At 40.6% G+C, this 13,649-nt stretch overlaps 1 protein-coding gene across 1 annotated transcript in view; it reads left to right on the forward strand.

The window, feature by feature from the left end:
* su(r) (dihydropyrimidine dehydrogenase su(r)) overlaps positions 1-13,649 on the forward strand; it is a 466,373-nt gene that overhangs the window by 417,020 nt on the left and 35,704 nt on the right. Inside the window, exon 23 of the mRNA XM_090382920.1 lies at positions 4,498-4,644. Coding sequence (XP_090239046.1) covers positions 4,498-4,644 — 147 coding nt within the window. The remainder of the gene's footprint in view (positions 1-4,497; positions 4,645-13,649) is intronic.

Genomic DNA, 13,649 nt, shown 5'->3' on the forward strand with positions numbered 1-13,649 from the left:
ACACTGCCTCGATAGCATCAGCAAACATTCTTGCCCCCTTTCTATTTAAGTGTATCCCATCCCTGTAGAAGCAGTCTCTCCTGTTAACAAGTTCAGACCAGGCTGAAAAAAATTCTACCCCTTGAGCCTTGCATACTCCTTCCAGGGCCGAATTGATCGACAGGGCTCTCATCATATAATGGTTATTAGAGATGGTACTAGAGTGAAGACTACAGTTTATAGAAAACCAATGTGTCGTAGTCAGTATGTCCATTACAGTTCAGCACATGCTTATCAACATAAAGATAGCATAGCCAGGGCATTAATAAATAGGATGTGGTCCCACTGCAGTACCCCTGAGGATAGGGAATGGAAGTTAGTAAGATCATGGCAGACCTTAGTAAGTGTGGTTACCCCCAGAGGATCATGGACAAATATGTTTACCATGATCTGGTATGTTTACTAGGACTGGGTCTAATCGCTGGGAACCACCTCCCTCGGCGGCTACTGCTTACATTCCCTACTATCCGGGCCTTTCAGAGCGTGTGGCACGGGCACTATGGGAGTGTCAGACCCACTGTATGCAGCTTCCAGGGTGGAGGTTGCACACAGTGGTGTCTCAGGTCAAAGACCCCGTAACCCGGGATTCCACCAGTAGTGTAGTTTATGAGATTAAGTGCCTGGATTGTGGGGATTGTCATGTGGGGGAGACAGGGCGACGTCTAAAAGACCGTCTGGGGGAACATTTGACCGCCATTAAGACTGCGAACTATGCTAGGTCTGCTGTGACGGAACATTTTTGGGAGAAGCAGAATCGGATCTCCCCTGAGGATGCGGTCATTACTGAAATGTGCATGGGTTTTGGGAACGGAAGTGGCTCAAGAGCTTGCAAATCAGTTCATCCTGTCATACTATTAACAGGGATAGGGGTGTGCGATTACATCCTCTCTTTGAGGTGATTGTTCTGAGACGCGATGATTGGTTCCACATGGCACGCTCACGGGTCACTTCCGTTTCCAGTGCGCAAACAGAGAATACTGACGATGTTACTTAAGGATGTGTCACGGTAGCAACAGTATACTGTTGAGAAAGTAGACAGCTGTCTCCGAAAGCTTCGGATTTCCGGTATTTTAACTTATTTTAACGATTTTAGCATTGTTCGTTTTTAACCGTTTTTAACAGATTTTATTTCTTTTACTACTTATTGTAATAGTCCAGTTTACTGTATCATCTTACCTTATTTTATTTTATTAAATATTTAATTGCTTGACTGGTGTTTGAGTATTAATTTTCTTGAATATCAGAGAAATTTATATATGATTGCACCCAGGTCTTTCATTATCCATTGCCCTGAGTGTAGTACCACACAGTTGGTACATTAATCTGGGATTACTCCAACTCATATGCAATATCCTGACACGTACACACACAATATTGTGCCCTAAGCAAGCAGATTCTATGTGCTTCAGTGAACCTTTTGTTGATACACTCTTTAACAACTGGTCCACCTTTGGCCTTAATTTTAGACTGACTTAATTACTAATTGTCAGTAGACCCATTCCCCAAACAGCAGTCAAGTTAGCTACTGAATTCCGGTGTGTTGGCCTGGTGTGTTTAGAAGAACTGAAACATTGTCTTCTGGCCAATTTTTCAGTTCATCTCAAAGGTGTCCAATGAGATTAAACTGGTTGGGTTTCCAGGCAAGGCCGAGTGGAATTTTCTAGAATAGTGTTTCTCAACCGCAGTCTGTGTCCTATTATTTGCAAGTCTGGTCAATGAAACACTGTGGAAAGTTTAAAAAAACATGCACAACTCAGAAGTCCTGTACATTAAAGCAGAATGAAGAAAGACCCTATGGTCATTCACCCTTACTTGTTTCTTGGTTTGTCCACAGTATTCACAAGCCCTCTCCCCAACCCAACACATACACCAGACAAGTCAGTGCACAGCACTGACTTGTCTGGGCATTGAATGCTGTTTTTTTTTTTTTTTTGTATCTGATGCTATGCAGCTTTCTACATTTCTGTCTTCTTTATCTTCTTTGTACTAACATCAGTTTCTGTGGCCTCCTAGAACTTCTGGTTGGTAGTATTCAGCAAGGACTAATTTGATTTGTATACCACTTTTGAAAGAAGCATGCTATGCAAATCGCTCCAATCTTTTTTTTTTTTTTTTGGCTGATGCTGCATAAGCTTGCTTTCTTGCATCGTATGCCTCTACTAATGCTAAAATCTTTCCATCGTTTTCTGTGACATTTCCTGGCTGTAGTAGCACCATGATGTTTCCACTTAGTGATTATATTGATCACCATTGAACTCTATGTTGCAGTTTTGCTGCAATGAAATTGATCCAGCAAATTGATTATTATTATGACATCCTATGATGACTCCCCCACTGGAAGTCACTAAGCTCACCACCTTAGCCATTGTACTGAATGTTGTTAATCTGCTTTCTTTCAGGATGAGTGTAGTTGGTTTAGCATTAGTAGAGGCATATGTTGCAAGAAAGCAAGCTTATGCAGCATCAGCCAAAAAAAAAAAAAAAACCCTCCCATTTCACCCATCCATTCGTTCCAAATGCCTGTCCAACTCAGCCTTAAATTTATTTAGGCTATCAGCTTCCACAACAAAAGATTGGAGTCTGTTCCATCAATCAACTACCTAAAAAAAGCAAATTTCTGCACATCTATTCTACAACTGTCTTTCCTCAATTTGAAATTATGCTCCCTCAGGTTCTTAATCTGAGCAAGAGGAAGAATCCCATCAGCATTCAGCTTGCTCATTCTGTTCAAGGCCTTATACACCTCAATCAGAACACCTTGCAGGTGCCTACTCTCCAGGTGCTGCAGTTTGCAGAATTTATGCCTTTCTTTGTTATCCCTTACCACTTTGTTCCCCTTACCAATCTTTTTGCCCTTCTTCGTTCTTGTTCTAGCAACTCTACATCCTTCTTAAAATGAGGCCTCCATACCTGTACACAGTACTCTAGGTGTGGCCTGACCATAGCCTTGTATAATGGGATAATCAACTCCCTGTCCCTGCTAGCCAAATTCCTATTTATCATTGAGAAGACTCCATGACCTGTCCTGGCATCCCATCTGCACTGCTCAGCGAACTTCATATTTGACTGCACAGTTATTCCCAGGTCTTTTCCACTTCCCTGAGTGTAATACCACAGTTAGTATGTTTCTCTTGGATTATTGCTACCCATATGCAGTACTTTGCATCTGTCAATGTTAAATTTCAGTTGCCACTTCTGCACCCATTTGCCCAACTTATCCAGATTGAGTTGGAGTAGCATACTGTCTTTATTGTCGTTAACAACACTGCCAACTTTGTATCATCTGCAAACTTGGATGGTAAGCCTGATATACCTTTATCAATATCATTGATAAATATACAAAACAACAATGTGCCCAACACCAAACCCTGGGGAACTCCACTAATAAAGTTTCCCAGGTAAAAAGTTCATGATAAAGAATACACAGTATATTATTATAATTATGTTTCCCCACTTAACACGTTTTTTAAATATATATAAATTATTTATTTTTAATATTAAAAAATATTAGACAATATAAACATTTGATAATTGAACAATTTAGTGCCAAGCATCACTCCAGTCCACAGCAAACCACTGAAGTAGGCGAAACGGCATTGTTTTTTTGATATTCATATATCTCATTGTGAATGCCCCCACAATGAGCCGCCTCAACATTGCGCCACCAATAAGCAATGCTTCACCAATGGAGAAGACTAATGTTACTTATTCTCAGCGAATAACACCACCCAGGAGTTGTGGGGTGATGGTATCCATCGAGAATCCATTGTTGAAGCTTTGCTTATTTGAGATAGCTCAACACCAGGGCAACTTCCTGCGAAGGCACTCACAACATGAGATATAACAAAAACGATGCCATTTCACTAAGTGCCATTTCACATAACAGTAAATGATGCCATTTCACATAACAGTATCCAGTCATATGTCTGGATACTGTTATGTGAAAGAAATAGTTTGTTCTCACTGTGCAAAGAGAGGACATTCCTACTATGAGTGTTTATCTACCCACCTCAGCGGCCCACCACAAACCAAAATGATGCTTGGCACTCGCTAACTAACTTGTTCTATTAGTGAATTTTCCGTAGACTGAAACTTTCAGGGCTAAAACCTTTTTAGTATAAACAGGTTTTAGTGCTGAAAGTTTTATATCTATTCCTAAAATTTGGTTGGTAGGTATAGTCAGTTTTCAAAATCCCTGGGGTGTCCAAATATTTATGGCAATACATACTCAGATTGAGACTTGGAAGATCACTATCATAGTAACTTAATCTTATTTTTCATCCTCTTGAGTGGTCTCAGAAAGTTTACATTTCATTTTTTTTCCCTTTCTGATTAGCAAGTAATTATATTACAGATTGCCATAGATTGTAATGTAGGCATATCAGATCTGCATTATTTAATTTTATAAATAAATAATGCAGATGTAATATGCATCATTATTATTTATATTTTCTGCAGCATATTCCTCACTTCGGACCATATAAAAAAGAAAGAGAAAAGATTATCAGTGAGCTTAAAGTGCATCAAAATTTATTAGATGCTTGCTATAATCCTTCACCTAATAGGCCTCCCAGTACTCCTATGAAATCCATCCCACAAATCAAGGTATGTTACTTTTACTTATGTAAATGTAGCCTTCATTGGGGTTACTGTTAATTTTATTGCTTCCTGGTAAAAAATTTACTGTTTTATATCAAATATAGAAGTCAGTTTTCAGTTTTTTAGTTTTTTGAATGATAATACATGTTGTTGGTTTTTTTTTTTTTTTTTTTTGTTTTTTTATGAATACCCTAAACATGAAAGGTATTAGAACTTTATTACAACCATACACAGTACTTCATGATTAGGAACCTACTTGAGCATCTTGCACAGATTTTCTTATGTTGTCATAGTTTTAAGTTTAAGAGATACTGTTTGACTACCATGTGCTATAGATTTCTCCATTATGGATATATGACTGGATACTGTTATGTGAAAGAAATAGTTTGTTCTCACTGTGCAAAGAGAGGACATTCCTAGTATGAGTGTTTATACACAGATATGAAACTGACTTCTGCTAAATTGTGTAGTGATGGGTTGTCCATTGATGCACTCTCTTCGCAGTACGTCATGTCCATTGTTTCGGTCTGTGCTTCAGTTGAGTAGAATTAGAACAGAAACTGTTTAGTGTTCTTCAATATGTTCTATCACTTTGCAAAGAGAGGACATTCTTACCATTCTAGACAACTAACATAAGTTGGTTAGTGGTGCATCATCAGTCAATGCATTCTGTTCACAGTATGTCATGTCCGTTGTTTCAGTCTGTGCTTCAGTTGAACACCAAACTGTTCTGTTCTAGAACTAGAACAGAAATGTTTAGTGTTCTTCAATATGTACAATGGACATCTTACTGCTCCTTATTTTTACCGAAGTTGCAACGAGCTTGGTAGGACATGAAAATTAATATTTTGGATCATCCAAAGATGAACTTTGTCTAAGCCTAACAACCCCAAGCGTTCCTTGTGAGTTTATGGTCTGCAAATTCATCTGCCTCCCATCCTGCACTTTTCACTACCTGATGGCACAGTTTTCTTGAGGGTGCTGTGGAAGACAAACAACGTGAAGAGTGAGGATTTCGACTGTGTTCCATAAAAAGTGCACTGTTCTCTTTTGTATCTCATTTTGATGCAGTGCCTTAACTGCAACTGGTGATCTTCTTGTATCTGATGCATCAATTCCCATGTAGTATTTTCTTTGTCTTGCTGCAACCATCATAGTGAGTATCCTATGGTGATGTGGACTGGTTCACTCATTATTTTCTTCATGATGCTACACATTATCTACAAGATCTACTCGTGATGCAATGGTTGAAGCTGGACTGTTCTTTCCTCCTTCTGCATGATACCAACTACTGATCTCAAAGCATTCTGGCCTCGAGTGCCAAGCAGTAGTTTACAAGCGATTTTTCTAATGTTTTCTAGGGTGAGTACTAGCTTCTCAAAACTTTTCCTCTGTTCACAACATTACTGCTGACAATTTGCAACGTCACTGCTAACCCCACTAGCAATGTTACTGCTACATTCACTAGCAATGTACTGCTCTCTTGCTCTTCTGATTGCTTGGTAACTGGTTGGCACCATTCTTACCTCCACGTATTGGAGCCAGTAACCTGGAGGAGAAAGTTATCCTCCAGGGCTAAAAAGAGCAACCATGGATTTAAATGACTATCCACCTCTAGAGCCTTCAAGCTCAAGACTAGTCTCCAAAGATGATGACTTGGACCAACCTAAGAGGCTTCGAAGGGAAACAGTACCATGACTTCCAAACTTTCTGGTAATACACTCCCTATCCACCTAACCAAGTCATTACCATTTCTAATTCAAAGATATTTGGAATCTATAGGCACATCACCAAAAATGGTGAAACTACTACAATCTGGAGAGAGAGAGACCTCCTGATCAAAACAGCTACCTCAAAAATTCTGAATGGCTGCTAAAAACAACAACATTTGGTTGGCTGCCAGTATCCATTACTCCCCACAATACCTTAAATTCATCAAAAGGTGTCATCACAGAGTGGGACCTTCTTACAGTCTCTGAGGAAGAATTAGTTCAGGAATTTAGCAGTCAAAAATGTAATCAGTGCCAAACGAATAAGGACCAAAAAAGATGGAAATCTCATTCCTACTAGATCGATCATTTTAACGTTTAGCACTCCAGAATTGCAATCCACAGTAAAAGCTGGCTATTTAAACTGCTGAATTCACCCTTACATTCTGAACTCTATTTGTTGTTTTAAATGCCAGAAACATGGCCACTCTCAGCAGGCATCTGTCCAACTTGTGGATCAAAAGACCATACTCAAGCAGAATGTTCAGCGTCAACTCCTGTTTGTCCCAACTGCAAAGGAAGCCACCTTTGCAGATGTTACTTGCATATCCATCTCAGTCTGGCAGTTTTTGTGAGGAGTGTCTATATGCTGGCAAAAAGAAGCTTTGGGTCAAATCTGATCCCTAGGTCAATGTGGTTTTGGACAAGCAGGATGGAGGTTCCATCGAGGACTGGATAGATTTTTGTTGGTTGTTGCTTTAATGAGAAGACCATGTATTCTGACTTCTCAGGATTGATGCATAGACAGCATACTTGCCTGATGTTGACAGACTGTCTCAAGAAGTTCAGCAGCAAAAGTCGTATCTTAATTCGTATCTTATTGGATAAAAAAAAAAAAATTAATTTTCTGTTTATACTCCGGCATGACAACCAAGTCAGTAGAGTTTACAATAAATCATCAATACAAATATTTATCATATTTAGTAGAATATTTATCATGGGTTTGAACCCCGGTCCACTCAAGGAACACGTGCTATGCATTCTCGCTCCTGACCACTGGGCTATGTCAGGCCCAATGTTTGTTATGTTTTTTCATTGGATGTTTGTTACATTATTTTTTGAAATATTAATAACTAATATTTCAAAATATATATTTTTTTTAATAAAACACCTTTCCACTCTATTCCATTTCTTAAACTCCCCCCCCTCATCCCAGCTTGAGCTGAGGTGCGGCTCTTTGGATTCTTTTTTTTTTTTTAATTAGATCCAGAATGGCTCTTCACTCAAAAAAGGTTGCCGATCCCAGGTGTAGGGTATGTAGGCTAGTATTAGATCAAGTTGGTTGGGTCCACGAGTTGGGAGTTCACTGACAAAGCAGAGATCTCCAGCATACAGGTGAGAGAGGAGCTGCTGCTTTAGTTGGTTAAGTTGAGCGGGCAGACTGAAGTCACCACTTATGATATTGACAGTTGCTGGTTGCAGCTGGTGCAGGATCCAGTTTGCTACCTCAAGGATAAGGTCTTCAGATGGTGATAGGGCACATAGACTACAGTTACATGGAGTATGGTACTATTTGGTATTTGAGTTTGACAGAGGTGGCTTCAAAATCTTGCGATTCACTTGAAATTGTAGAGATTGGTGTAAAGAGGGTTTGTCTATAAAAGATGATGGTACCCCTTCCTCTCCTCTTATCTCTCAATGTAAAGGCAGACTCATATCCTGCTGGGACAGTGATTGCAATACATTCTTGACCAGGTTCTAACCATGTTTTCGTGATGCAGAGAAGATCCAAGTGTGGAGCTAGGAGTAACTGCACTAAGGTGTCAATTTTATTCCTTATGCTGCTCACGTTTTGGTAGAGTAGCTGAAGCATAGTAGTTGTAGGGATTTTTACCACGGTTGCTGGCCTATGATATTTATTTTTCAGTGACTCATGGTAGGAACAGTTTGTGGTCCTGATTGGGATAGTCATTGCCATTTTTTTTTTTTTTTTTTTTTTTATGAGAACCCCAAACACGAGAGGTATTAGAACCTGTTGTACTTAGTACCGTGCTTGGGTTGGAGGTTGAGAAGACGAAAGAAGATATTTGTTGACATTGGACTTGAACTTCTGTAGATTGTAATTTTCAGGAAATACGTATGAAGGAAGGTTGTTCCAGAAAACGGCAGTTGAATGAATAAATGAGGAAGATGAAAAGTTGGTTCTGTGGGTTTGAAGTTGGACAGTAAATGGATGTTGGCTGGTGGCGGCACGTGTTCGGACTGTTTTGAAAGAGAGAGCGGGAATTATAGAAGCCAATTCAGAAGAACAGTGCCCATGGAAGTATCTGTAGAAGAGGCATGCAGCAGAAACAGTACGTCTATGAGAAAGCGAGTGGAGAAACTCTGTTAGAGATGAATCATTAATTAACCTAACTGCCCTCTTCTGAATGGAATCAAGAAGCCTGAGAGAGGTTTTGGGGGCACCACCCCAGATGTGGGAACAATATTCCATGGCAGGGCGGATTTGCGATTTATACAGAGTGAGCAGCTGTTTGGAAGAAAATTAACGCCGAGAGCGAAAGAGAAAACCAAGTTTTTTAGATGCAGAGGAAGCAATATTTGTAATGTGCTTGTGCCAAGAGAGATTAGAAGTCAGAGTAATCCCCAAAAGAGATATGTCATTTTGCCTAGAAATCGGAGTGTCACTAAAGATAAACATAGGAGCAGAAGAATCCTTTTTGCGAGATATAAGACAAGACTGAGTTTTAGAAGGGTTGAAATCAACTAAGTTGTCTTTGCCCCACTAGAGAATTACCTGAAGATCAGCATTTAAGGAATTGGCAGCAGATTTTCGAGAACTTGAAGCTGACTGAGCAGGACAAGGTTTCTTAAAATGGAAAGTTGAATGCAATGTGCTATCATCGGCAAAACTATGGATAGGATTTCCAGTCAATGGAAGAAGGTCATTGATATACAAGAGGAAAAGAGTGGGGAAAAGAACTGAACCTTGGGGGACACCGGCATTAGTGGAGAAGTTAGAAGACAGAGAGCCATCTACCATCACCCTCAGTGAGCGATCAGAGAGAAAACTGGATAACCAATTACTAAAAACAGTTGGCAAACCATAAGATGGAAGCTTGTTTAGAAGACCTTTATGCCAAACACGATCAAAAGCCTTTGAGATGTCAAGAGCAACTACTTGTGTTTCACCGAACCTTTCCATTGAATTAGTCCATAAATGGGTAACATAAGCCAGAATATCACCAGTGGATCGACACTGACGGAATCCATACTGGCGATCGTTGATCAGACGGAAGGTTTCTAGGTAGTTTAAGAATTGGCGGTTAATTGATTTCTCCATTACTTTAGAAAGAGTAGAAGTAATTGCAATGGGACGTTAATTGGATGGGAGGGATTTGTCACCCTTTTTAGGAACAGGCTGGATATGAGCAAATTTCCAAGCAGAAGGAAAAACACCTTTGGAATAAGAAAGTGAAAAAAGGCGGCAAAGAATAGGAGTAAGTTCAGGAGCACAAGTTTTGAGAACAAGTGGAGAAATACCATCAGGACCTGGAGCTTTCTTAGCATCAAGATTCGTCAAAATCCCTCTGACGGAAAACCACAGGAGGCATTGAATGGAGCGTGTTAGGAATGGTGGGAGGTGTTTTACCAAGATCATTAATACATGAGCTGGAAGAAAAATGGGATGCCAACAGGTCAGCTTTATCCTTGGCTGAAGTGACAACAGAACCATCTGGGTTGGACAGAGGTGGGAACAGAGATGGGCAAAAGTTGCGGCCAATAGCTTTGGCAAGAGACCAGAATGCTCGGCTACCATTAGGGCAAGAAGCAAGTTTTCTACTCTTAGCCTGTTCAAACTCTAGTTTGGACTGATTAATAACTGCTTTACAATTATTGCGAGCTTTGGTGTAGGCAGAAAATAAAACTGAAGAATTAGAAACAAGCCAATTACAATATGCAACATTCTTCTCTTGGACAGCCTTAGCACATTTATTGGAAAACCAAGGTTTAGATAAAGGATGAGATTTTAAAGTGGAGTGTGGGATAAAGGATTCCATTCCTGCAAGAATAATTTCACTGACACGATCTGAGCAAACGTTGACATCAGAAGTTTTGAAACAGTAATCAGACCGAGGAAAAGAAGAAAAGAAGTCTCGCAGGTCATCCCATTTTGCATTCTTGTAATGCCAAACAATACGAGGTTGGGAATAGCCATGAGATAAAGGTGCCATTGGAGAAGAGACAATCACCAAGTTGTGATCTGAAGTGCCTAAAGGACCTCTCACTTCGACCTTGTACTTAGAACGGTTGTTTGTGAGAAAAAGATCAAGCGTATTGGCTGTATGATTAGGATTGTCCGGTATTCTTGTAGGTAAATGAACAATCTGTGCTAGGTCATTAGTAATTGCAAAAGCCTCAGCATCTCGACCTGCTGGGTCGGTGTGACTAGAAAATGGAAGCCAGCTGGAGTTGTGAATGTTAAAATCACCAAGGAAAATTACCTCACTGTTAGGAAAGTTAGACTGGAGAAAGTCAAGTTGCAAAGAGAGGAAGTCAAAGAGCTCCAAGTGATTAGTGGAGTTGGGAGAACGGTAGAGACAACAGATGAATTTGACACAATGAGGTAGAGAGATTTTAAGCCAGAGAAGATCAAAGAGAGGAGATTCCAAATTGCCAAGTCTCTGACAGGGAATATCAGAATTGACATATGCACAAGTACCACCTTTGAGGCGAAAGGAATCATACAGCAAATAATTTGGACATCTGAGATGAGAAGTAGTTGAATCAACTGATAACTGAGATTCAGTCAGAAAAAGTACATGGGGTTTGGAATACTGCAAGTGGAAATGGACATCGTTGAGATTGGAATTAAGACCACGTATATTTGTGAAATGAATTAGGAAGTCCTTGGGAGGTTTAGATCTTTTCGCAGATAAGCTTGCTCTATTATTTTGTCAATTCATGGTGTATTCAATAGTAAGAAAAAGTGGGTGGGACATGCTGTATGAAGTAATGAAATTTTTGGATATGGCGTACATGTGGTAAGAATATACCCAGATCCTTGACATAACGTGGCCTTGACAATGCTCCCCGCATACACACTACTCGGACTCCCTCCAGTCACTATCTGGCAGAGTAGAGGTAGCAAGATTATACACTAGCTGATCCAGGAGCCTCCTAGAGAGTTACCAATAGGTTTGGTCCAGTGTACTATCTAGCGGCCGGCCTGCGAACACTGTTTTAGAGCTGTACCCTCGAATTGTAAGGAATATTGGATCTCGCCACGACATTCATCATAACCTCAAAAATCATCAATCATACTGCATGATGGAAGAGATAGGGAAGGGTTGGCCGGAACTTAGCTCTAGAGACTAAACATGGGTTCCACCACTTCAAGCCTCCAATAAGCAAAGTGGTGGTATTTCACCGGTTGATGAGAGTCCTCTACCACTTAGTACTGCCTGGTAACATAGAGGGGCGGCGTTCCTCCATGTGGTGTGGGCGCCACACCTCGACCCCTGCTTACGTTGGTTCACACCTGGGTGGTCACCCACCATGTACTTGTGCATGGAGGTTATACCCAGGATTACTAACAGTCCCACCATCGTGAAGGTGCAAGCAGAGGATTTGGCTGTCATAGACCATCCGGACTTCGCCGAAATTGGGTCCACTTGACTTAAGTGTCACCCGAATATCAGTTCCATCAGCGTTTTAGACTCCCAGGTAGCAAGAACAGCTTGTCTGGCATATCTGAGAGAATGTCTGTGACAACCTCAAGGACCCAATTTGGTTTCGAAGTAGTATGCATGCAGGAGATGAAAAAAAGATTGGTATTTACTAAGAGGTACAATATATGTGAGACCTAATGTACTATGATCATATTCCCTGCCTGGCAATTTATTATCAGAGTCCTGTTGGGTTGGAGTCAACTAGTTAGCATCCAGCAGTTCCTTGCTGTGGCAAAGGGGTCTCATAAAATGGTCGAATTATTGTTCCAATTCTACACATAGTTGGGTGGGAGATTTTATTGAAATCTTATAGGTTGTATTCCAGTTTAAAAGCTGCATAGTTATAACTTTTGACTGGCAGCTGCTTTACAGATCGGAGTTCTTCAGCTACGTGCAATTTGGGTGGGGGTTGTAAGGGGATCTAGTTTTAAGACGAAGATGCTTGCTTTTGTAGCAGAGGTATCCATGACAACTAGATGCTTTTGTATTGGTGGGATTCGTTGAATGGGTTCCAGGCTGGTAGCTGTAGGGGTCTTCTTGTGTGTGTGTGTGTGTGATGTGAGATCCACTTATGAATTTTGCCCAGTTTGAGGAATTATCAGAAAAGGTATGTTATCCCCTGTAGCTGGTTGGCATGAGAAGTAGTAGCAGAAGAGCTATGCACCTCATTACCAAGGGAGTGCATGATGTCAACAGGTTTCAGCGAGCCCATGCAGGTATGGAGTTGCCTGGGAAAGGTTGACTCCTCGTGTGATGTAATGATGTAGTAGGTGGTTGGGAGAATAATGGATGGCACTGGAGCTGTTGAGACATCATACAATCAGGGTCTTCACTTCACTTGCTTAGCTATACATTGTGTAGACTTATATGGTCCAAGAGTGCTGACTGGTTACATCTTTTAAGGATTGAGCTAATAATGTGCTTTCATGGGATTCCATATTTTCACGGTCTTCTCTTTGTTTGGTGGTATCTGGGGCCCGCAATTCATTTACTGTAAGGTTCATAATGCCGTCTGCCTTGCCAGACACTTCTTGACATTGAGGATTTGGTGTCGGGTTGAATTGCTATATAGGTGAGCTGGTCTGATGCCTGGTTGGTGGAGTAGTTGGACTTGAAGCATGAGGATTGGGTGTACTGAACTGCTAGCTCCTTTTTTTCCTTTTTGGCAGCACTTGTTGTGATTTTATGCTTTGTAACTGATGATGCAATAGCTTTAGTTTGTTCTGCAAGGATGACAGCTGCTTTTGAAGATCCAGCGTATTGTCTCTCATCTCATTTTTTATTTCCACACGTCTATCCTACATCTGTCTTTCCTCAATTTGAATTTATGCCCTCTCAGGTGATTTTTCTGAGCTAGAGGAAGAATCCCATCAGCATTGAGCATGCTTAAACCATTCAAGGCTTTATACACCTCTATCAGATCACCTCGCTGGTGCCTAGTCTCCAGACACTGTAATTTGCAAAACTTAAGCCTTTCTTCGTAAGAGCACCCCTTTGTTCCATTCACTAATCTTGTTGCCCTTCTCTGTACTCGTTCCAGCAGCTCTACATCCTTCTTGAAATGAGGCCT

Source organism: Mastigoproctus giganteus, chromosome 10 (genome assembly GCF_048544385.1).
Source record: "Mastigoproctus giganteus isolate SK-2022 chromosome 10, ASM4854438v1, whole genome shotgun sequence".
Classification (NCBI taxonomy): domain Eukaryota; kingdom Metazoa; phylum Arthropoda; class Arachnida; order Uropygi; family Thelyphonidae; genus Mastigoproctus; species Mastigoproctus giganteus.